The sequence below is a fragment of the Drosophila obscura genome, unplaced genomic scaffold, assembly GCF_018151105.1.
Source record: "Drosophila obscura isolate BZ-5 IFL unplaced genomic scaffold, ASM1815110v1 contig_46, whole genome shotgun sequence".
Classification (NCBI taxonomy): domain Eukaryota; kingdom Metazoa; phylum Arthropoda; class Insecta; order Diptera; family Drosophilidae; genus Drosophila; species Drosophila obscura.
This window is the reverse complement of record NW_024542835.1, coordinates 3189183-3214882: the sequence shown is the minus strand read 5'-3', so window position 1 is coordinate 3214882 and position 25700 is coordinate 3189183. Positions and strand designations below refer to the sequence as shown.

General features: G+C 40.3%; 2 protein-coding genes across 8 annotated transcripts in view; both read right to left on the bottom strand.

Moving 5' to 3' along the window:
* LOC111076706 (AF4/FMR2 family member lilli) overlaps positions 1 to 14741 on the bottom strand; it is a 93942-nt gene extending 79201 nt beyond the window's left edge. For 2 of the 3 annotated variants that reach the window (XM_022370605.2, XM_022370603.2), the window contains exons 1-2: positions 14145 to 14741; positions 8884 to 10359 (exon numbers count right to left, since the gene is read on the bottom strand). Coding sequence is in view for 2 of the 3 variants with exons in the window: in XM_022370603.2 (XP_022226295.2) it covers positions 8884 to 8918 (35 nt within the window). In the remaining variant the exon portion in view is untranslated. Of the gene's footprint in view, positions 1 to 8883; positions 11580 to 14144 lie in introns of those variants that run through there. The other variant, XM_022370604.2, reaches the window with a different exon arrangement.
* A 4119-nt stretch (positions 14742 to 18860) lies between these two features.
* Positions 18861 to 24075, bottom strand: LOC111076727 (ectonucleoside triphosphate diphosphohydrolase 5). 5 transcript variants are annotated; one of them, XM_022370638.2, is made up of 4 exons: positions 22834 to 22956; positions 20948 to 21098; positions 19614 to 20746; positions 18863 to 19533 (listed from the first exon to the last, which is right to left on the bottom strand). In XM_022370638.2, exons 1-4 carry the CDS (start codon positions 22939 to 22941, stop codon positions 19441 to 19443), a joined length of 1485 nt encoding a protein of 494 aa, XP_022226330.1. In that variant the 5' UTR covers positions 22942 to 22956; the 3' UTR covers positions 18863 to 19440. The 5 variants fall into 5 exon arrangements, with proteins under 5 accessions (XP_022226333.2, XP_022226330.1, XP_022226331.1 ...); XM_022370639.2 differs by having other exon boundaries at positions 18864 to 19533; positions 22903 to 22956; XM_022370643.2 differs by lacking the exon at positions 22834 to 22956 and adding an exon at positions 21221 to 21350 and having other exon boundaries at positions 18864 to 19533.
* Between the last annotated feature and the right edge of the window lie 1625 nt (positions 24076 to 25700).

The following is a 25700-nucleotide window of genomic DNA, read 5'->3' as shown; positions in this document are numbered from 1 at the left end:
AAAACATAGTCATAGGCAGCACAAAGAAAGAAAACAAAACAAAAACGGAAGAAGGGAACAGTTAATGCAGTTCCAGAAGATGAGGAGGAGGAAGTGCAGAAAGAAGTGGGAAAAGTAGTGGAGAACGTGCGGTGATGCTCGCACTTTGTGGCGAGAAAGAGAGAGCGTAAGAGAGAGTGTTACACAAGTGGAAGAGGAGGAGCAGGAGGAGGAAGTCGAGCATTACATTGTAATACTAATACACAAACACACACATGCAAACAGCGGTAGAGGCAGAGGAAACGCACATTCGAGCCGTGCATAGCAGAGCAGCGGAGCGACGACGAACAACATTTTATCGATCGTTAAACAAACAACAACACAATTTAGTGGAGAAGGAGGAGAGACAGTTGTATGGAAAAAGAGAAAGAGAGAGAGAGAGAGAGGCGGGGGCCAAAAAGCACTTACTCATACAAATGTATATAAATAATAAATACACACACAGGCATACAAGTAGTGCATAAATATTTCAACTATTGTCACCATTCTCACTCTCTCTCTCTCTCTCTTACTCTCTCGGTTGGTTGCTGCTGCTTGCTGCTTGCTGAATGTTGAGCAAAATGTCAAATTAACACCTAATTATGGTAAACGGTAAACGTGCGACGCTGAGCAGCAGCCAGAAGAGAGCAAGAAGACGAAACCAGACTAGACACACAGCAAGGGAGGAGGCGGGGGATAGCAGCAGACTAGAGATATAAATGAAAGGTAGCTCAAAACACGAAAGCAGCAGTCTATATTAAATGCAAGGTAAGGCAATGACTCTCTCTCCCTTGTTGTTTTTTTGTATTAGTATTTTAATGATACTGCAATCACGATCCCCTCTACCTCTTTTCAATATAACGTGCAGCCCACCCACCCAAGTGCTGCTGTTGTTGTGATTGCTCTGTGGAATGAAACAAAAATTAAACGGCCCTCTGGCCCCAGCCTCAAGTGCAACAAAAACTGGCAGTTTGATTTCGGTTCAGCTTTTTGTTTCAACATAAACATTTTTCAATTAATTTTGAGTCAAACAAAGACCTCTCTATGAGAGTTTCGAGTGCGTGAAATGTGGGACAAAATTGTTTCTGTATCTCGAGCCTAACATTTGCATTTGTCATTCATTCTCGAAATTACTTGTGGAACTTTGAGTATGAATAGGAGCCCATTCAACTGTAAAAAAAATGTACGTTTTATTGTGTTTCTGTTCTGAAAAATAATATCAAGTGAATACATTATTTTCAAAATATTAAGACAAGTTTTTCTAAAAAATTTGTTTATTCAGATAGAACTTTGGCACGACGTAAATTTACTGGCACTCATACAAAATGATCTATGGGTTATTCTGTGAATTGAATTGGTAGTCTCTTACACTATCAAAGTCCCTGAAAACGAAAGTTAACATTCCACAGCTGATGATGCCACATTTGATCTTTCTCCTCCTGCAACTGGAGAGCCATGTGGGTTTTTAAGAGAGCGAACCGAACCCCACGAATCTGCGAACAGTTCTCACGGAATTGCTCCCCCTTTCTTTCACAGTCTTTCTCTTTCGCTTTAATCTCCATCCAAGAAGCGACTTCCTTCAATGCAATTCCCGACAATCAAACACAAACACTCATTAAAAAGTCCTTCAATAAAGCTTCAGGTTACATTTTTCAACCACAAAACGCAACTTATCCCCCGGTCGCCGCACAACCGGAAGTGCTTCAGAGCACAGAGTGCAGAGGAGAGAAGGGACCAAGGAAGATATAGGGCTGGAATGGAATGGTATAGCCCGTCCAATTTTTGAGCGCATTAAGAGCAAAAACAAACAGACCAGACACGGACACGGACAAGGCAGTGTCGAAAGACCCGACCCCCAAAGGCTTTTGTCGAGGTCCTTTTCCACCTCATCCCCGTCTCGTGTTGTCAATATTAATAACGAAGGAAAAAGTCAACTGCAAATAAATGGCAAGTAAGTTTTTGTTTTTATTTTTATTGCTGGGCAGGCGGCAACATAAAAACCACCAAGGACGCCCCACGCCACACGCCACACACCACACACCAGCTCTGAGCCAGTGGAAGGTTGATGAAGTATCCATTCCCATTCCCGTCTCCCAATACTTTGATCCAGCGGAAAAGTGCAACTTATTTACTGTATCCGCCATGGGGTGGTAAGACACTATCTCCCTCTGTCTCTGTGTGGGTGAGGAAAGGGTAAACAAGACAAAGAAGCAAACAAAAAGGATTCTAGAAAGTACAGTGTCTCAAAATGTACATACGTATGTACATACATATGTATGTATGATATTTCCTGGGAGATACTCTTTCTCATTCGATGTTTTGCAATTCACGGGCATTCTCTTTTGCACCATTCGCTTGTGCATTCGCTGTCATTAGGAGGCAGTTAAGATCAAGGTTTTCCCGCTGCTGGTTTAAATGGAAAACCGTTCTGAAATCCTATTCCGTCTTAAATTTAAACGAACGAATTTGCTTCACTTATGACTTGTGCCTTCAGGCAGCAGCAGCGTCGCGTAAACTGAAGGAACAACTTCTTTGGTGGTGCCCTCAAACATCATAACTAACTTATAATACCCATTCAGAGAGACCCTGTGTTCAGAGGGAAAAGTATAGAAACAACAAATGTCAAATGGTTGGGGGGGTGGGGTCCCATTTCCACTTCCCCTTCTAGTGGCGGGTTGCAGGTTGCAGTCTGTTGCTGTTCGCGCTGGCTTAAAGTGGCAACACTTGTGTGTGAAATGTGCGAGTCGAAGGCGACAACGATGTCGCGACTTGGCCAAGAGCCCACCAGGAGAGACCAGGAGAGGCCAAGGCGGGCAGATGTGTATGGACATAGACATGGACAACGTCAAGGCAATATACACACACAACTTAAGCACCCAGCCCCCACAACCTCCCTCCAATTCGCATGTGTCCTTCAGCTTAACTGCAACTGACTGATGGGCGTGGCAACGGGACGGTGTGCAACAGTTAATCATTTAGATGGTGGGCGCAATGGGCCAAGGGGAGTTCAGATGGGTATATACCTACATAGATCTTAGGTGAGAGAACACTTTGGACAGTTCGGTCGGGGGCTGGACGGAACCGGATGGGACAGGACGAACAGGACGGACAGGGCAGTGTAATCAGGTCGCGGTGTCTGGGAGTGGCTTGCGCAGGGAAGTCCATTAAAGCGAGTGGTGGGTCCGGGTCCACGTCCACATCCACGTCCATTTCCCTTCCAATTGAGTCCGATAGAAAAGATATGCATTCATTCCAGCAATAGTTTGTCCATGTTCATATTTTGAATGCGTTTCATCCAGAGTTCACTAAAACTTTAAATAGTTTTATTTGACTGAGAGTTTCATAGATTAAGCAGCAGACCAATGCCACAATTTCGTTAGTGGAACATTAGCTATGGGATGGACGTTCGCCTATGGGATATTTGTACAGACAGCATAACAGCCTCTCAATGAACAACAAATGTTTCGTCCGTGTGGATATTTTAATCATAGTGATGTTATTTTCCAGCTAAATGATGGCTTTGGCTTACCCAGCCTGCACCCCCCTTGATCCCACCCACATAAAGTAAGCACCAAACACTCGCAGGCAGTACCGCGATACGAGTATATCGTACCCATGGCAACAAATGTTTAATTAGCTCTTCTATGACATCTCTACGTACATATGTATGTATGTATTTATGCATGTATGAATCGGTGTATTAGGCATCAAAGTGTTTGTGTGTGTGTGTGTGTGTGTGTGTGTGTGTGTGTGTGTGCGGTCTCTGGTCTCCCCCCGTTGATAAGCTCCAGAGGCGCTTTTGTTTGGAGTTAAACTCCCCCTCTCCCTGGCTCACGCTCACCCACACACTCTGACACAGCCACACAGAAATTCGCTCACCGCATTCACTCGCTCACTACACTCGCACACTCATGATATAAAAATCCCAACACGTGCCAATTGTCGCTCAGATTCGTTTTTGTTTTTGTGTGTGTGTGTGTATTTTTCTCGTTGGGCATCAAACACAAGGTTCGGGTCATTAAATAAAGAGAGACAGTAAGAGAGAGAGAGAGAGAGAGCGAAATATACAGATATAAAACGTAAACAGCCAAAGGACAAACGGGAACGGGATACCAGTCCAAGGCTTATTAAACACAAGGTGAAAGGACAGCCGCAGTGGATGGGCACTCGGCCTTCCCTTCCATTTCTATATAACTTGCTATGAGCCAACAGCAGCAGTAAACAAAAAAAGAAACCCTTGTAAAAGTACGAAGCGAATTATTTTGCAAACAAAAGTGCGCGCCAAAGGAAGTGGGGCAGGCAAGAGGGGAGAAGTGATTTACTTTATCGATAGACATAAAACAATTTGGCTGCCCCTCAATGACAGTTGTCTCCCTCCCATCCCACTCCACTGTCTTCCCCTTCAACCGTTGGTTATCGGTCTGTCTCCCCTCCTGACGCGTCTTTCCTTCACCCTTACGGCTGCCAGAACATCTGTCATGGGATGAATGTTATGTTTGTGTGTGTGTGCATCTGTGTGTGCTCTTTCGTTCGATGCCTTTTGTTCGGTTTTCTGGTTTTCGGTTTTTATAAGGCATAAAAATTACACATGTGCCTTCGCGCCCAGGATCCCTTGCTTTCCAGGTACTTAACAAAAAGAAAGAAAAAAAAACAAAGTAGCAAAGGAGCAAAGCAGAAAAACAACAAAAATACTTTAAACTTTCGTTCTCTAATTGCAGAGTGATATAATTCGGATGGTAAAATGGGATATATTTTTCATAGGGTGTGCCTATGGTCGAAATGTCGTCTAGGAATATTGTTGTTATTTTTTTTCTTTTACTACACAATCTTCTCTCTCTTCCCCATCATCGTTCTGGGTGTGGGGCAATTTTCTCCTTCTATTTTCCACCTTGTTCACTTTTGCATACAAAATGGGAACAGGGCTACCTCCTCCTTCGTGCAAAGATCCCCTTCCAAGGGTGTCCTCTCTAACTGTTGCTGATTTATGGTCTGGCATAAAGGGCGACCAGGGTATGGGACGTAGGAATGTTGGATGACTGTTTAGTTTGCATGTTGTTCTCCCTCTGTCCCAGCCCTTCTAAACTTTGGATCCTTTCTCAGCTACTTTTACGTTGGTCGGTGCCTTTTGTAGCATTAAAATGACATAATAAAATGTATAATTTCGACATAAAAAATAAAATCCCCAGAGAGATTTTGTTGCGCCCAAGGCTCCTCCTCCTGTACGGCACCAACCAATCTCTCGCCATCTCTCTTTCTGCCTCTCTTTATCTTCCATCTTCTATCTCTATCGACCCACACACACTCACACTAAAACACCGACCGCACACCGCAATTTGATATCTGACTATACGTATGGCATATCAATTAGGTGTGTAGGTCAATAGTTTAAGTGGGGCAACGATGATGATGATGCTGATGATGATGGGAGGTGAAATGAAACGGCTATGACTTTTTGGCATCATGGCCAAAAGAGGATTCTCTCTCAGTGTGCATGTGTGTTGACTCTTGTCGAATCAGTCCGTTTGATGAGAAGAGTATTTTCTTTGGAGACATACTTTTATGTTTCGCCTCTATGTACCTTAAGAAAAATATAGGATTGACTGTGCTCTAAATGGACTAATGATATTATTTTCAGTGTATGATTTTCCACTGTTTTTTTCGGTGTTTACTCTTTATTCTTCATTGCTGTCCGTTACTCTTGCCATTTTCCTATTGATGTTGCTGTTACACCTGTCGATGAGAGCGATCTCAAGAGGCAGAGTTTTGCTGTGTTTGGTGGGGCATAGTGCAGAAGGAGGCTTCACAAGAAAATGAATGAAACTGTTAGCGAGAAGCTTTACACTATCCATTCTCGTATTTTATCCTCTATCGCAGAATTCCTTTATAAATTGATTATAATTTGATTTAAATCGTAATTCATTGGCCATTCTTTGGAAGAAGGAAGACTCACAGGACTCTCCAGTCCCTCTTTTCGCCCCATTTGCCACTCACTTAGATATTCATAACTGACACACAGCCAGCAAAAATTTTAATAATTCAACTCTATAATATGCACAAGGCTGTGCAGGGAATAAGGGGGAAAATTCGCTTCTTGGCCAATGCCAAAAGCAGCCGCCAATGATAGAAAGTCGGCTAAGAATGGGGCAGACCAAAATGCAATAGAATAGGCGGGGGAGCTGCAGTAGCCAAGGACGGGGGTGTGTGGGGATAAGAGTGGGTGTGGCAGTGGGGGATGTTGCGACGCTGGCAGAACCCACAAAAACCAAAAACTTTTGCAGTCGTGTGTGAGTGGCTGCCACACAGGGGCACATTTCTGGCGAGGGGTTAGGGTAAGCGTTAGGGGTTTTTAGGGGATGCCACAGAGTGCACCAGAAGCAATGGCAGCAGGAGTGGCAGGGGGGCACTGGCAGAGAGGCGCCCTGGTAAACCGCGCGCTCTAGACACACATTAAAATTTCAATTTTGGAGAAATTAAAATTTTATCAGTTTGTTGAGTGTGTCGCACACGTTTTGTACGCTTTTCCCCCGACTTTTTGTCCTCGACACACACACACACAACCAGCGAGAAAAGTCATAAAATGACCAAGAACTCGAAGCAGAGGGGGCAGGGGCCAGGTGTTGCACAGTAAAATGTTGAATATATACAAATTCGAATACGTACATATATTTGAAACTATCTTTATGTATTTATGGGATTGGATCCATGGGTTTTGTAAAATGCGGCCCCTGTCCCTGAGAGTCATGAATGTACATACCATCGAAAGATCGTCCTTCATCTTCCGCCCGACAGTTTTCGACCAGAAAATGAGGGCTCAAGAGTTTTACGGCCCCGTTGCAGAGCCGCGCCCCAGCACCACCTCGCGACCCGAAAGGAAGCTCTAAGGTCTAAAGAAATCTGTTATGGTTAAACTTTCGTGGAAGCGATGCAGAGTATAAGAATATAAGAATATACTCTCGTCCGTATACCCGTAGTAGAGGCAACAAAAACCAAATAAAAAACGAAGCAAAGTTTTCGACAAATTGCAGCGAAAAGTGCACAATGGCTTAGCCATGGGGAAACAGTGCGTGGCGACGGCGACGACGAAGCCCGCCGCCCGAAGAAAAAGAAGAGCAACAAAAAGCCGAAACAAGACAGAAAAAAAACACGTCGATTTTTCTACTTTGCTCAAGGTGGAGGGGTAGGGTGGGGTGGCTTGAAGACTAGGCAGAGGACGGACTGTCGGTGGACGGGAGGAAGTCGTCTGCAAGCAGAAGAAGAGGAGGCAAAGAAAAACCAGCAAAACTTGGCAGCACAGCAGCTCTCTCGCTCTGTTTATTGCATGGCGCTAAAAGCAACTGGGACCGTTTTTGTATACCCTGGACGTAGGTAACTTGGGGGCGGGGTATTATCATTATGGATTTACGTTGCTAATATTGAAAACAAGCGTAGATTTGCGATATAACCATGATCTTCTGTTCAAAAACAATTTAAAGCAACTTAAAACAGATACTAAAAAAAACTTGCTGATATTTCAAGCAGATCGAAATCAAGGAGCAACATAAAAGTCGCATTACTATCATTTGATTTTGTTTTTATCGAAAATATAAAAATCCTTAAATAATCATTATTTTGTAGCTCTATTTTGTTATATTTAATTCTTTTGTGCAAATATACTAACTAAAAGACTTTTTCGGCAAAAAAAAAAAATTATTTCCGTTCCCGGATAACTATTTCCATAGTACACATTTATAATTTTTATTTATTTTATTTACAGGGTACTCAATGTTTTGACTACTTTAGTGAGGTGGTCCGTTTTTTTTTTTTTGCGACTGCTCTTTATACGTATGTATCTGTGTGTCTATGTTTCCATGCTTATTTTTGTGTGTGTGTAGTAAATGTGGGCGTACAATTTTCAATTATACATTTTAGTGGCCGCCGCAGCTCATTGACAATAAAAAAATATACAACTAGGAACAGAGGAAATGAAAAACCAACGAAGAAGTGTAGGGGACGTGGTAATGCAAAAAAAAAAAAGGTTACAGAAACGAGAAAAGTTTTTGGGAGAATCCGATTTAATGTCATGTGCGTAGAATTGCTGTCCATTGTCCAATCACCAACAAAGGTCCTCAGATTTTAAATCATTAATTCTAAACTGCGACTAAAAGTCGATTATCAATAATAAGTTATTCGATATGGTTCACAATGTGTACAACACATGTAATACATATTATGTACATATATAAAGTATGGGACAAATCGCTCGTATATCTCTGTGCACGAATATCAAATGCTGTTGATTCGCAGTAGAAATTTCTCATAAGCAAAACGATACTTTCCTTATGAATGATAGACACCATTCCCAGAGAGCAATTTTATCATAAAGATGCTGCTATTTAAGATTTAATAGATACACAGTACAGCTTTGAAAAACTGTCGTAAATTGGGCAAAAATAATTACCAAAATATTTAAGTTTTGGATCGGAAATTTCCAATATTATATGAAAGATGAGGTAATATGCCATTTGAACCAACAATCGAAATCCGCATATGTGGAATGTGTTGCTAATGGAAAAGTGTTTTCTAAATACCAATTCGTTTGTTTTTTTCTATTCTCAATTTAATATAAAATGGGTTTATAAGAATTCATTGAAAATTTTGCATTTTTTATTATTGGCTTTTGCAGAATGCAGTTTTACTTACTAAATTCCTGAATTTGTTAGGGTTTTTCCAACAAGTAACACATAATAGGAGAATAACCTTGAGGGCTAATGATATTAATAAACGATAGACTGAACACGGTAATGGGATTTTCTCTATCTGTTTTACAAATATGTAAATGATAGAATTACTACCGATAAGATAAATATTATATAGTGGAGGACTTACCGTGGTTTAGTTAGTTTCTTCATATGTATATCCATATCCTGCTGTGATCGTTGATGAAGTTGAAGGTGTTGCAGTTGTTGTCGGGTTCGCGTTCGCGCTACTCATAGAACGCATCCCCCATCCACCCGCTTTTGGGGCGTGGCGGCGTCTGCTGAGTGATGATTAATCCAAGATATCTGGGGGTTTAAGCTGCCGCCCACAAATTATGAGGGTGTGGGTGTAGCAGCTTAGCTGTCTGTGTCCAGACCAGTTCCTGTTCCTCGGTTTCTGATTTCTGATCCTATTCCTATTCCTAGTTCCCTGGCCTCTGGGGAGGCGGAGGCACTTGCTTGTTGTTGGTGTTGTTGTTGTGATTGTTGTAAGGCGATGATGATGTATTTATTCAGGCACCGCATGAATTGTTGGTGTCTTTTGTTGGCAGGTTACTAGCGTTCTTGGTGTTTTGTTTTGTTAATTTTTTTTTTCAATTTTAATTGGTGTTTTCTACATTACATTTAATCTTTAACGTTTAACAATTTAATGATTCATTATTGATAATATTGCTCGATTCGCTGTTGGTTGAGGTTGTTGTTGTTTAACATTAGTTTTGTTTTTACTTTTTGGGGTGTTTGTTGCTGTTGCTTAAGCACTTGGGGCGCATTTACCATATATAAAAATTTTTGTATTACTCATTTGATTTATACCTAAGAAATACGCTTTAGGATAAATTTGTTTGTTTTTTTTTAATATTTGAAATTTCTAATAATTCTAATAATTTGTTGAAGTTTTTTGTTCTATGAAGAATAATTTGTTTTGTAATTTGCACTTGACTTTTTTTTTAATGTTTTTTTTCCTTTTGTTTCTTTGCTTTCTATCTTCGTTCTTGTTTAAAGTAATTTTTACTAAAGTAATTGCGTTTGCGGCTGATTTGATTTTTCAAGCGGATTGTAAAAATTGTTAAGAGTATTTGATATAAGAAATATATATATATATATATGTATGTATATATATTGGTATTCTATATACTATGATCGTGTGTGGCTATATATAATAAGATTTGATTGCACCGTTAGAATGTAACGCACTTTAACCACGATTCTCCGCCACGAGTCGTCATCATCCTGCTCCTCCTGTTGTATATACCATCCATATCGAATTTGTATGTGCTATGGCTATGTAATATGTATATAGGCTGTATATAATGCTTGTATATAATAATAACTATTGGAAGGCGTACTTTTATAGGCTCTCTAAAGTTTATGCTTCTTTTCTGCTTGTTTTTTCTCTGTAAAGCTAGTGGCTACTTCCGTGTTAATGCGATTCGTAATAAACTTTTCTTTGCTTTTCTATTCCTTTTGTTTTTTTTTTTTGTAACTACATGTTTAACTTTTTGTTGCTGTATTTCGGGTGTTGTCCCATTTTGTTGTCGTTTAATTTTGTTTTTTTTTTTGTATTGCTTTTTGTTTGAGGCGATTGATAGATTAATTTATTAGTTGGCTGTAAAATTGATCAGAATGTTTTTTTTTTAAATACTTTTTTGGTTTTAATAAATGTCTTGCAAGTACAAAAGTTTGTCATGGATATGGATAATAGATATTCGATAAATTTTTAATCCGATAGGTTGTTGTTTATATCCCTAATATGTAATCCCTATAATCTCCCCTTTCCCATTTAGCAAAAAAAAAAATCATCCTAGCTACAACAACAAAAAACCACAGAACAAAAACCACATGCAAGGACACAAACACACACACGCGTGCTTATTTCTCTCTCTCCAAGTAATTGCTCTCTGCACACTCTTCACTCAGCAACAGCTGTTGATCGCAATTGCAGCACTGCGCGCACACACACACACAACAAACACAGAGATTGCATTGAGCATTTCATTCCGTTGATGGAAGAACAGCAGGTGTTAAATAAAAATCAAAAATGTTCAAGAGATGAAGCAGATAATTATGTAGAAGCGTCTTTTACTGGCTTCTGCTCCATGTACAACAACCATCATTCATTCATTCATGAGTGTAGTTGTATTTTTTGTTGTAGTTGTAAATGAGGAGCCAAAGGGCAACGCACGCATACCGTACCGCTTCAACTTTTTTTCTGTCTGTCTTTGCCTCTGCTTTTGCCTAACAACAATAAGAAGACAGCCGCCAAGCAGTTCAGTTCCGTTATGCGAACTGAAGAGCAAAGCAAAAGGCGAACACGGTGAGAGAGTGAGTGAGCGTGCCAAAGTGATTGAGAGAGATAGAGACGGAGAGCGAGGTGATCAGTGGAAAGAGCGATAGCGAGAGCGAGAGAGCAACACAATCACACGGTCGTTTGAAAAATTGACAATAAAAACGTTCCCGAAAGTCAATGCGCATTTCACTTTTTTTTGTCGTTTCTTTTCTTTTTCGCCCGTTTCTTGTTTCATCGCTTTTTTGGTTCCGTTTTCGTTGTTGTTTTTTTCGGTTTTTTTTGGTATTGAAATGCGAAAGCGAAAATTTTTTTTTGGTGTTTTATCTGTTGATTTCTATAATAATTTGCATTGAAAATGTGCAAATGAAATAAAAATAAACTGCCTGCCGCCATGTGCCCCAGAGCCAGAGATATGTAGAGAGGGGATAAACAGGGGACGCGGGGCGGCGTGTGCTCTACTATTTGCCTTTTCATTTCTTTTTATACATATGTATACATATGTATATATTATAATCAACTTAAAAGCACTTTTTAGCATTTGCTTTGCTATTTCTTTTTCATTTTAATTTACTTTTGATTTTTCATTTGCCGTTGCCTTTTCATTTGATTATGCTTTTGCTGCCTTTGCTTTGCCTTTGAACTTTGCACACTGAAAAAACATTTATTGCACTTCTCTGTGGAATATTTTTATGGGCACTTTTTTGATTGGAGAACGAACGAACGATTCAAAGGGTGGGCAGGAGCGGCGGCGGCGGCATTTGGGAAGGCACACAAAATGACACGATGATTTTTCGTGTGTTACTTTTGCCACTTGAATTTATTACATATTTCTCTTTCGCTTTTCGGCGATTTTCGCTCTTACATTTTTTACACGGCGCGAGCAACGAACGGCGTCTCAGACGAGACTGACAAAACAAACGCCGATAAATGAGCGGCGGGACAACAAGAAAACGGAACCAGCAAAAGAGAATGGAAGAGAGAGCAGGCCGATGAGTGAGCGCATGCGCATAGAGCGGTGAGAGCGGCACAAGCTGGCAGCTGTTAATCAGCGGACATAACAGCAGCAAAGATCGTCTTTACAGAGCGATGTTAGTCGAAGATTGAATTAATTTTAAAGGGAAAATGATTAGGAAAATGAAACAGTCGGTCAATATTGTAACAATTACTTGATGAATGGTTTTCTCATTGATTTCCTACCAGCAAATGTATTAAAAAAATGAATGAATTATTGTCAGAGAGTGGATTGCGAGAGAGGAGAGAGACAGAGAGAGTACGTCTCACTGTTACTTTTCGCTGCTGCTTCTGCTTCTGTAAGTTGCCAATACATTGGAATTTGAAACCGTGCGAACAACAAAAGGAAAATCACACCTCACCCCCCCTTCCCTCTACATCTTCTTGGGAGTACGTACTACACGTTACGTTACTAGATACACCCGACCGCCTGTTGGCCTTTTGTTTGGTATTTTAATACCCTTTATACTATATGTTTTTTAAGAGAGGTTTTGTAAGGTAATATTACATAAGAATACATACTGTATTTTAAAAGTATTTCGGAAAACCAGGAGCACGTCATATTTATTTCGATGAAAGATAGATCTGGAAAGGTATCAACAGCTTCGGTCACCCGCTGATACCTTCTTTTCAATGTTTTGTAATTTGATTTCATGAATCAATTTCCATGACGTCCTCACTTTGTGTTAACAGCAACCCAGGAACGGGTTGAATGGGAATAGGCAGAGGAGGGAGGCAACGGCAACAGGAAACGTTTGTGTTTGTGGCTACTGCCGCCCCTCCATAACATTGAATCGAAAGTTAGTAAGTATTTATTTTGACCTCCTATCTGATAACAGATATGTAATAACTGTAATTCGTTACCAGAATTTAATAAAAAAAAAAGTAAAGCAAACATGAAAAGGTTAATCAGGGGATAATCAACTGGGGAATACGATTCCATTTGGATGAAAATGTTGTAGTCTTTTCACCTTGAACTTTAAATTTAGTAAGTCTATGCAAATAAATGATCTGATTTACAGATCAATAAAAAAGTTGTAGAGTTTGACAGCTGATTGTACAGAAATAGTGTTGTATAATTGTGAATTGGTTTAGCAGTGTTGACAAAAGTCAAAAACAAAATGCACTTTAATTTATTGATGAAATCATCAGAAGAAGGTTTTTGTATAAGGTTCACAGATATTGAAGTTTCTATACCTATGGAAATTTTTTACTGCTTTAATTCATAGTTTTGGAATTATTAGTATGGAATAGGTTAGTGGAATTTCCACGAAATTCCCACAATCTCCTATGCGACCTTTGATTTATATTCCCGAAGTGCTATTAGTATTTACTTTTTGCAAGCTTACTATTATTATTGAACAAACTAAAAAAAAATAAGTTTCTGTGATAATTCTGAGACATCAGACCGCATTATTTCATCAGCACCCAATCGGAGGAGGAATCATAGATCATAGTGAGCGAGAGAATGGCTTCTTAATGCCCATTCCTATTGGAATTTCCCGCTTTCAAACAATTACCACGGGTTCTTATCAAAAAGGCATTGAGGTATGTCTGACGCTCTTTTTTTGCCCCTCTCTAGGCTTTCATCTTGATTTCAATAGCATGATAAACTGATAAGAAAGGGACTTTGTATTTTTTTATTTATTTGTATTTGCAAACCCATCGAAAAGCAGTTCTAAATACAAATTAAGACAAAAGCAAACAAATAAAAAAACGAGCAAAGCCAAACACGCACGCACACACTGTAAAACATTTACAGTAAAAAGAGCGCGCCATAGAGAGAGAGAGAGCGTGTGGCGGCATTGTCCGTCTGGCATTTGACGTTTATTACTGTATTTTTTGTGCCTTTGCGCGCGAATTCGCTGCGCAACGCAAATTAAAATTAAAAGAGAGAAAAAAAGGTAAAGGCAAATGCAAAAGCAAAATTAATTTCTTTCTTTAACCAACGGCGTGGCGGGAGATAGTGTGTGTGTGTGTGTGAAAGAGAGTAAGTGCGAGAGAGCGAGAGCCATGACGAACTTTTGACACATTTGCTTTTGTTTTTTCTTTCGTTTGCACTGACTTTGTTCATAATAAATAACATAGCTTACCTGCTCTTCGATTAACTGCTAGGCCGATTCTCTGCTACAAAATCCAAAAATGTTTAAACATTATTCAATACGAACATAAAAAACACACACGCACGGACGCACACGGACACAAATATAGTGTAGTAATGTTGTAGTAGTTTGCTGGTGTTGGTGTTGCTGCTGCTGCTGCGGCTGTTGTTGTTGCTGCTGATGCTCTTTCGTTGGCGGTCAGATGTTGCATTTTTAATGATTGCCGATGCGCTCCTCTCCTCCCTCCTTCACATTTAATTAAGTTTAGATTTTAACATATAAAAAACGTACGCGAAATCACAAACACACGCGAACGCACGCACACACACAGCAACTAGTAATTCTGCTGTGCGAACAGAGGCAGAGGCAATGGCAAAGGCAGTGCAGAGGCACACAGGCAGCGCTTACGAAAAAATGTTTACGAAAACAATTTCCATGGGAAAATCCACTTCACTTGGGTACTACGCGGCCGAGTAAAGGGTTTAAATACGAAACTAGTCCATTTTGTGTTGTTTTTGATTGTTTTTTAACGAAATTTAGTTGCGTGTTTTGTGTTGGTGCAGAGAAAAGAGCACGAAGATACATATATATATATATTTCGGCAAATCAGCTGTTTATTCGATAGTTTATTGTCGGTGCTGGAAAATGGTCTGTGGAATATTTACGCGATATGCGCCTTTTAGAGTATTCGATAATATTATCGCGCCAAATTTCAACCAAATTTATTTGTTTTGAACTTTTAATAATATATTCAATTAATTAAGTTTTATGGATAATCATCGGTAATAATAATTATTATAATTTTATTATTATAAAATTAATTATATTTAGAGCCGTCTATTTGTATATTTCATTCTTCTGTGCGGCTTTTGTAAGTGGATGATTTTTTCTGTTAGTGACTAACCATACAGTATAAAGATGTGCCAGTTCATACAACGAAAGTGGTCCAGCTGAGTTTTCAGCGTACGTTCCCAGGTCTTCGGCTCTGAGGCCGATCGCGTTCGGCTCTGGGGTTGACCGCGTTCGCCTCATGACGTAACAGACACGAGCCGACGGACAGCAAGCATGTATGTGTGTACGTGTAACACTCAAAAATATTTTGACGACTCTAAAAAATCTGGTAGCAAACGATTTCTCCAAAACGTTCGAAAATAAATGGCTGCTACAGTTAAGGCGTGTGTTCAATTCTAAAGCCTTAATCATATTAGTTCCCCGGTCAGTAATAAATTTATTTTTTCAATATTATGCACTCCAAACTAATTAAAAACACTTTTGAGCTTTTCAGAAATGTTTTTACCGGTGGGACCTTGTAAAATCCATTGATTTCATTCACAAAACCATGCCAACAAATTTTGCTTCTTTTTGGTAGTGGAATGTAACTCCTAAGAAGTTGCGCTTCACGTAGTTGTCCCCGTAAGCCCACCGGCACAAGCATCCCACCCGTTTTATTGGATTGGATTGTGGAGGCCCACCGACGGCACCAAGCCCAAACCCTAGGCGGACCCGGCAGGGGGCCGAGAGCCCACCAGGGAACGGAGGGGACAGGGCGAGGGAGAGAAAAACACAGCAGAGGTAGGGGCGGGTCAGATCAAGAGTAACCACCAAGGGCACAAGGGCCAGGGACCCGAGGGGTAACCCGAGGGGGAGGGCGACACACGGAGCCAACAGGGCCCACCCGAACGCCGCAATCACGTTGTTTTCCTTTGGTGGGGTTACCCGCGCTCGCCGGCGCCCACACTCAGGCTTTGCGCCGGTGTTCGGCGGGGACTCAGGTTTTTTGCCTTTGGTTTTGGCCTGTTGGTGTTTGGTGGGTGTTTTTTTTTGGGGGAGGACAAAAAAAAATTACGAAATTCCAAGCAAATCGTAAAAGAAATGAAGAAAACCAAAAAAGGGCATTTTTGACGCTGTCAATAAATTCTTTGCAAAATGCAAACAATAATACTCAAAAATTATATACCTTTGTAACAACAAGATATAATTGGCTAATATTTTGTATGCATAACATTAGCATCCATAACTGCCCTAAGGCGACGCGACATCGACGATATAAGTGCCTCTATATCGTAATATTCAGATATTTTTCCCCACTCCTCATTTATACACTTTATCAAATCAATTTTTGAACTTGGGGCTGCAGATATAAAGTGTCTGGGTACGATTTATAGTTGCATTTGTCAGCTTTTCAGAACTGCAAAGTTCTATGCAACCAGATATAAGATACTTAAGTTATGTGAAAAATAGAAGCACTACCTCTGAAACAACAAAAAAATACCAGATTTTTAAAAAATTATTTTAAAAAAAACTACACCATAAAACGAGAAGGAACGTGTGAGTCGCTTCTGGGGATGCGACTCTACTTATACCCGTACTCAGTCAGTATATACATTTTTGAGCTTATGATTTTTAAGAATTTTAGAAAAAAAAAAATGTTACAATTTTTTGCTACATATGCTATCATCTACATCTACATATACAATGTATATTCTACATTTAACATGTAGATTGTACTATTGATGCTGATCAAGAATATATATACTTTATGGGGTCGGAAACGTTTCCTTCTCTGCGTTACACACATCCACTTTTACCATAAATCTAGGATATTTTTAAGCATTGCGATCTACAACAGAAGCTTCCAAATCAGGGGCATTAAATATATAAGCTTTTTCCAGAAATTGGGGTCTTTTCCTTTTAGTTGATATTATTAGAATAGAAAAAATGATGCAAGTCACATAGTGCACTGAACGAAATGCTGAAAAACCTGAACGGGATAAATTAATCCCATCCGTCTCGATCAGGAGCTTTGTAATGCCACCGCAGTAGAGATCTGTATATTGAATGTAACAAGAAGGGACGTGTGAGTCGCTTCTGTGGACGCGACTCTACCTTTATACCCGTATTCAGTCAGTATATAAATTTGTAAGCTTATGATTTATGTAGAATTTTAAAATATTTAACATTTAAAATTTTTTTGCTACATATTTTATCTACATCTACAATGTCGATTAAACATCTAAGATGTAGATTAAACATCTAAGATGTAGATTATACATCTACAATGTAGATCCTACATCTTCTCTGCGAAAGGTCGCGCACTGCATAGGGCAGAAACCAACCCCCTCCTCACAACCAACTTACACAATTGTTATTTATTCTTGTTTTATTCTCTGAAAAAGAATAAACAGAATAAGAATAGCGTCAGCATTGCCGGAGAAGGGAAGAAAGCAACTTTATTCTGGCTATAATAAGGATCTGTACCAGATTCGGCAATCTGAAAGATATGGTCATTGTCTATGATACTGCGCTTTTATTTTTTTTGTATCTTCAAAATTATGGCTGCCACAGATATTCGTCCTTTGTAGGGGCGGAAGGGAAGTCAGACAGAGAAGATTTTTAGAGGGAGACACGACGATACATTTGTATTCGTGTTTGGTTGGCTCGTCCAATATGTCGATTAGGTATATATCTAATTTAATTTCAAAAGGCTGAAAATGTAGTAAAATATTCGCGTCGTCGAAATTGATTAAAGCGAGCAAATGATGATCTTGACATATGATAAAATATTTATTATTTATTAATTTGATTTTTATTTATTAGTCAATAAAATCAATATTTTTAAATTAGTCAAGACAAAAACGTAGATTTGGTGGCTCTAAACTCGTTCAATAATTTCTTTGTTTATTAATATGGGATCTAAGCAATCAATTTTGATTTCAACCAAATGATTAGCATACAAAATATCGCGCATTTAGAATTCGAAATAGATTTGTATCTTCCCACGCTGCTCCTTCTGTTCGCTCACCCAGGTACGAACACTATTTACTAAGTTTTATTTGTCTATCATATCGTATTCTTGTATATTGAGAACCCTTAGGTGGGGAAGCCCCTTCAGAAGGTCTAGAACATGGTCATTCGTAATTGGCATGGATATGTGGAGGTATAGAAGGTTCTTCAGCTTCAGTAAGTCCGCCAAGGGGACGGTGTCGCAGGCTACTTCGAGTTCCTTGAGTGTAGAAATATTGCAAAGACGTTTAACCTGATCAACGGACAACTCGTCTGGTTCCAGGATAAGACTTTCCAGAGGACAAACCTTTTTGTTGATCAACCCCTCGATTAAAGTGTCGGGTACAGAACCGTCATGCACAATCTGCAAATGTTGCAGCCTGGGCAACTGGCACACAAGCTCATAAGGATCCAATAATTCGAAGGGCTCTATATGAAGGACCAGACAGGCAGTTCGTCACCAGAATTTCCAAATTATCTTCAGTGAGGGCGCCAGGATGATTAGTGTCTAGATGGCGTAATTGCTTCATCGTTTGGAGGCAGTCCGCCAAGATCTTGTCGTCGAATTCATAATTGTTATCCACCTCCACAGATTCCAGTTGATCAAGAACATGCAATCCTTTTTCGCTATATGTATGTGTTGTAGTTATACGTATACATGGATGAAAAGGCAAAGGCGTACCTCAATTTATTTATACGGAAATGCTTTAGTTTGATCACTCATTATCTTCACTTGGGACTGGCCCATTAGTGCATTGTTCAGGAATCAATACGTCTGGATGGAAAGGAACTTATTAGTCACAAATTCAAATACACATAGTGGCTATGGAATGTATATGTTTATGCAATTTACCTTATTGTCGCAAGGTCTGGACAACTGAATGATCTTCGCCAGATCCAGACACTAGTTTATTTAGATCAGTTAACATTTTGATTGATTTATTTGAAAAAATAATTAATTAAACTAACATTTTGCATATACATATGTATGTGAAAAACAATTTGAAATGTTCTCGCTAATATGTAGTGTAGTAGTCTAAGCCGCTTTACATATTACGTAAATACATGGTATATCGATGTGTAAATTTATGTATGTACATGAGGAATTCAGTGTAAAGGCTAAAATTTAAGAACGTGGCAGACAATTACAATACGAAATACAAATACAAAGAACGAATCACACAACAATGGAATTACAAACTAAACGCTAAGTGTAGTAGTCACAGTGCGGGCTTTCGGCTTTTCATTAACATAACCAACTGAATTGGAAATCGCTTCAATTAGAGACAATTGAAATGGATTGCACAGAGCACAAACATAAATAATATTAACTGACTTTATATGCTATTTGTCTGTGTATGGTGTGGAGCAGTGTAGTTTAGTGTATTGTGTGGTATACTCGATGCACGTCTAAGGCACTCTATAAACAATTTCAGCTAACAATCTGTTTTAAAATGTATTTCTGTCATCTCTGTCTTCTACTCTACGGACTAATGGAGGAGTATTAGGAATTACTGAATTTCTCATCGCTTGTCAGCACGTTGTAGGCACAGCCCAGGGCCCAGGAGATTTCGTGACCATCGATCTTCTTGTAAAGCTGCAAAAAACATATACAAACACAATTAGATTCGCGTTGAGCAATTTAAAATAATTTGTGGCTGGAGTGCGTCCATTTACCTTAATTTTCTTGCCATCGTTGAGGCCAAATCCCTCGCGCAGCAGCGTCGATATGAAGGTCAGATCGAAGCACATAAAGGGCTGCTCGTCATTGGGAATGGCACAGATCTCTTGCGCCTTTTTTCGATAGGCCTCGACAGTGGTCTCCCCGCCGGCCAACGGGTCCACGAGACCCGACTCAATGGCACGCTCAAAGTAGTAGCTGAATGCAGCCACAGCATGCTGCTTAAGGGTGAACGGTTTGGGCTTAACCAGTGGCATCACCTTACTCTTGACCAGCTCGAGGCAAGCCTCAAAGTCAACAATTGGCTGCTCGGCGGCACTGGACTTGGTGTTGTCCCTACCGCTGACCTTGTACTGGACATTTCCGTAGGTCCAAGTGCGATTGGCAATGATGGGATTGACGCACACACTCTCCAGCAGAGTATCCTCCTTCTTGTGGCCGTGGGTGAAGACGGCATGGCGAGCGGCCATCAGGCCCAGTCCCAGATAGCTGTGCGTGAACACATTGATTTTCTTGCTAGAGGTCACAACCTCGTGCATGTACTTGTCGTAGACGGGAACCTGCTCGGGATCTGTCGGCGAGAAGGTGACCTGGGTGCTGCCTCCGCCCAAGTCCAAAGCAGCTGCCTGGTTGGTTTTTGAGAGGCGTCCCAGCAGGAAGTTGACGGTGAACCAGCTGAAGATGCCCTCGTCGGTTCCGTCCATGATCTCGACGGCATCCATTTCCACGCTGAACTCGGACTTGGCAAACAGATCACGCACAGCATTGAGGATGTTCTCCGCCTTGCTTTGGGGCAGCAGACGCAGTCCGGCGGTGGCCTTCAAGACCAGCGGCGTGGACGACCAATGCTCCTTGGGTATGAAGGCACGCGCTTCGTCCAGCAGAAGCTTGATGGAGTGCGCTCCCTCGGCAGGCTTGTCGGCAAAGGAGCTGAGGCCCGGCTTGCGCTCCTTGAACAGCTCCTCATACAGCACCAGCTTGTTATCTATAAAGCTACGATTAAACTTGTAGGCCAGCACCCGACTCCCTGTCGATCCTGCATCAATGATGGCCGCATATTGCACTTTGCTGTAGCCAAACTTGGAGGCCAGACGAGCCAGATACGGACTGGCATTCTCCGAGATAAAGCCTGCATCGTCAGCAGATTCCGTTTGAGTTTGGGTTTTTGTTTTCCGTTTCGGTTTGGTGATAGTGGAACGGGGAACGACGGGTTGATGCGGCAAATGGGGTTCAATGTGCGAGAAGGGCACGGTGACAGTGGGAAAATCAGAGGGTTTGGTTAGTACAACTTTGGGAGGCTCTTTGTGACAAAAATACAAATGATACACACCAAAGACAAAGAGTAGGAGGACCACAGACACAATTAGGCACAAAAATGATATCTTGAGGCCGCTGGGACCACGACTCCCTCCGCCGCTGCCATTGACGGAGCCGCTGCCTTTCCGCCGGTTGCCCTGTGACGGCTTCTCATCCGTGGCAAGCTAAAACAAGGAATACATTTGGAATAAAGTTTGACGGTTACAATACGTTCGATCAAATAGATCATTTAGAATTCTGATTTTATTAATTTTCTATTCTATTCTATGGTATATGGGTTTGCTACCAGCTTATATTCGTATTTCATTGCTCGGTTTCGTTGCGTTTGTCGCTGCCCCTCGCTGTGCCACAATTATTATGCATAACTGGTGCTTTCGCTCAGACACATTTCAAGTGTTTGCCCGTTTTAAATATTACCACCGCACCACACCGTATATGTATCTTGCTTTATTTTTCTCAGTCTCTTGTTTGTTATCTCTTCAAATGTCAATTGTCTCTGTCAATGGTTGTGTTGCTTTATTTATTTTTCATTCTCTTCTTTTCCTTTTTTTATCGTTCGGCTCACATGTGCCAGGGCTGCACAGTCGCACAGATTGCGCAATCGATAACTTGACAAACAGCTGTCAGGGCTGGCTGCAGGATAAGGTCGCTAGTCGGGAAATTCAAATTTAAATTTTTAATTCAAATTTTAGCAACAGTTTATTCACTCCCAGGGCGAAGCCGTTAGCTAACAGATTAGTAATAAATATGGGTAAAACTGTGCTTGATGTACGTGTATACTATTTATGTATACTAATTATAAATTGTGCGGCTAAATATTAGCTTGAGTTCATTAAAGAATCTTTAATGCTTATATGCAGATATCTGTGTGAAGCGCACACAATCAATTGTATGGCACACCCAAAACAATCATCACATCACCCTTTCAATAGTCCGCAAAATTGCCCTCTCCTCACCAAGCTAAAGTTCAAAGTCATGCCAAATTACACATTTTTCAGTGTACAGCAGCGAGCAGTAGGCTAGTAACCATTTGGGGAGGGCATCTTATCATATAACCTTCAAGCGATATGGCCACGATTAGATACTATACCCATGCATGTCTGGGCACGAAATAAAATGGGGCAGTCAGATCTATTAGGCTGATTAAACACAAACGGTTGCTGGGGTAACACAAACAAAACTGATGAAATTACCATTATTTAAACAAATGTTTTGCTTTTAGTAAATGTGTGACGACAAAGCACCAGTCCACCTACCAATACAATGAAATAAAGTCAACATACGCGTAGCTAAGTTTGTGCAGACTGTTGTGACTGTTTGTCCAGCAGAAAATGGGGCTGACGACAAGTACTAGAAATTATTTAATTTCATAGCAATGTATGCACATACATATGTATGTACATTGAAATGCGGAATGAGTGGCATTAAATATTCAGAGTGAGAACTTATCACATCTGCTGCGTAGGGCTGAGGGGGGAGCGCGCTACTGTAATCAATAATTCAACTGATAAACAGAGACGTGCACGGCTTTCTTGTGTCGATTAATAGTGAGTAAGGCGTTTCAGATATGCAGTTCATACATACATATGTATGTATGGGTGAACCAAGTTCGATTTGATACGGACCCACAAAATCATGAAATTGGAATTGAATGAATGAATGACTGAATGACATGAATGACTAGAATAGGTTTATTTCCTAGAGTCGTCGAACATTTCCAAAAATCCCTTCTAAAACAATTACAAAACTGTACAAATTTCGCAGAAACAAACGACAACATTTATTAAGTTGTTAGACTTGATGCATCAAGTAAAAATCAATAGGATTAAGTTGATCTGTTTATAGATCTTATTTTTGTTGAAGAATACATAAAAGTGTCTTGTTTTTGATTAAACGCACCTCGCTCACGGAAATACTCTCTCCACTGTGCTGTGCACGAGGTTTAAGGCCACGATTCCGTCCACTTACTTGCAACCTGTTCAGCAGCCCCCGTTGCAGCTGTTTCATTCTCCACTCCGCCCACACGCAATGTAATGCAATGCACTGATCCCCAAATCGATAGACTCTCGTGTGTATTCCACACAATGGTTCGGGGAAAGCAATTGAAAAAGTTGCCTGGTCTAGCCAGATTGTGGTGGCATTATCGTCGATCAAGTGCCAACACAATTTGTGTGTTTTTTTTGGTTCTGGCACTCGGATGACCTTGCAAATGAGAAACTTAGAGAGATATACATACATATTATTATATGTCTATATGTATGAGCACCCCAAAAGCCAACAAAACCGGCCGGCTCAAGCCCAAAGTCCATCTAATTAAGCCATTGTATCATTATCTATAATACATGTGCCATTGCAAAGTTCGGCTAGATATACATACATATGTATGTACATGTGTGACTAATTAACATTAGTGACTAGTTTTAGCTAACTATCTATCTTTTTACCTTTTATTTCAAAAGGAAATTTGCATAAAGTGCTGCACACCCTTTAAACCAGTTTGGCAGCCTCCTCTAATGCTGTTTCATCTCGCTCCTCCTCTATCACTCAACATCTATGTATCTCTGTCTCTCTTGCCGGCATTGAATCGGCTCCAAATCGCATGTAAATAGGAAATTTAAATAAGAAATTGGCACCCATTTAAATACACTGATTGAAACAATTATTTTCCTCTGCGACGGAGGGGCCGGGCGGCGGGGCGCAATCGTTTGATTTTTCAACTTCCGCATCAAAAGAGCAACAAATTTCTTCAGAAATCTCGTTCTCTTTCTAGTCGCTATTTTCATCAGTGTGCGTGTGTGTGTGTGTGGGTGCGAGCATTAAAAAAATTTAATTCTAATACCCCTTTAACCTTTGGTCTTACTTTTCTTTTGCGCACATCGGTGGTCGTCATGTTGTACTATTTGTTATTTACTTTACTTTGTACTTATTATGTAAATACTCGAAACGAAACGTAAATTGTTTGCCGTACGGAATATAAGCTAACACATTACTTAAAACTTTTGTTTGCAACCGCGAGTAGTACGCACTAATGCATGTACATGTATATGTATGTTATCTGTTTAACGCGGCTTGGATGGGACCTGTTTGACCGACAACCGCCTGTGACACGCGGAATGGCGGGCGTCCAAAATATTTATTTACATTTATTTGCCACAAGTCTACTAGGGATGGTAGGTATATGATATATCAATATATCGATATATATTTTTTGTTGATAGTTTGTTTTCTCGGGTTTTTAAATACAAATTTAGACCCGAAATCAGACTTTGTGTTTTTTATTTCCTTATTTATTGATAAATACAAGGGCGTACCTAGGGGATGGCAGGGGGCATTTGAATTAAATAGACTGTTTGTATTATCTTGTTGGTTTCTTGATTTTATTAAAAATACTAAGAATACCCATACTGTCACTATCGATATACTATCGATGTTTTCCTCTACAAACTATCGAGAGAGCAACAGATAGGTGAATCGCCTTTGAATTCAACAGATAGTTGAATTAAGCATTTGTTTTGTCTACGAAATAAGACCTGAAATAGCAGCTTCAACTTAGCCCCCGAGCTACGGAACTATTTGGAAAATAATAGGTACCAGCAAAACAATCTGAAACTCCACGACAGAGCTTGATCGAATAAAACACACTCAACACAAGCTTCTATTGGTATTGTATTGGTATGCGCAAAGCGAAAACTAAACCCCAAATCTTAGGATTTCCTTCGGAATTGAAGTATTAATAACCTTTACACATGTATACATTTATAACCAACAAATCTCTTTCCATCCAGACGTATAGATTCCTGACAGGCCAGTCCCAAGAGAAGATATTGAGTGATCAAACCAAAGCATTTCTAAAACCTAAATTGAGGTACTTTGACTGTTCATCCATGTATATGTACCATACGTAACATACGTAAAGGTTGTTGCAAGAAGCGACATGAGTGAACATTGCGGTGGTAATGTGGCAGAAGCTGCCCCCGCGAAAAATAGAAAGAGAAAAGCTGATGGGCAGAAAGCCTCTCAAACTGATAACGCACGCATTGAAAAGGAAGGCAAAGTGGAAACATCCCGTGCAACTATTTTTGATATAAGCGGGGATTGCTGGAAAGTCGTAATGGATTATCTGGAAATAAAAGACCAGCTAAGTCTCGCTTCTTCGAACCTGTGGATTGGAGAGATTTACAAAAGGTACGCAAGCCATCGGTACAAAAATATTGAAGCATGGTTCATGCGTTTTGGCGACTAAGATATTTTTTGGTTACGCAACCAAATAATCCGTAGATCATAGTCAGTGGTGCAGCAGTAGAGTAAATATCTATTATTGTTCGTCACTGCTCAACTTTGTCATACATATGTACATACATACTTATTCCTGCTCCCGCACGGCAGCAGCCTATGCTTTCGCCTCTTCATCTTTCTTTCCTTTGCTTTGCCATCGCTCTCTCTATCTTTCGCTCGTATTAGGGCACGGGTAATTCTGTCCTCCTGCCCTTGAAGTCAGTCTTGATTTTGCAATCACTTCTTGCACATCGTCTTGGAATCGAGCTATTCAATCCGATACCGTCTTGTACCGACCCCCGCGTCTACAATCTGACCCAGTCTTGAATCCAGCTAACTCTCCAACCGACTCGCCGTGCTCACGTCATCAACCTTACTCGAACCTTTCGCTATCCCTTCGACTCTGTATCGGACTCTTTTATACTGTTAACAACAATAAACCACATTTAATCTTAACAACCATCGTCTCGTAAATAAACATATCGCAAAAC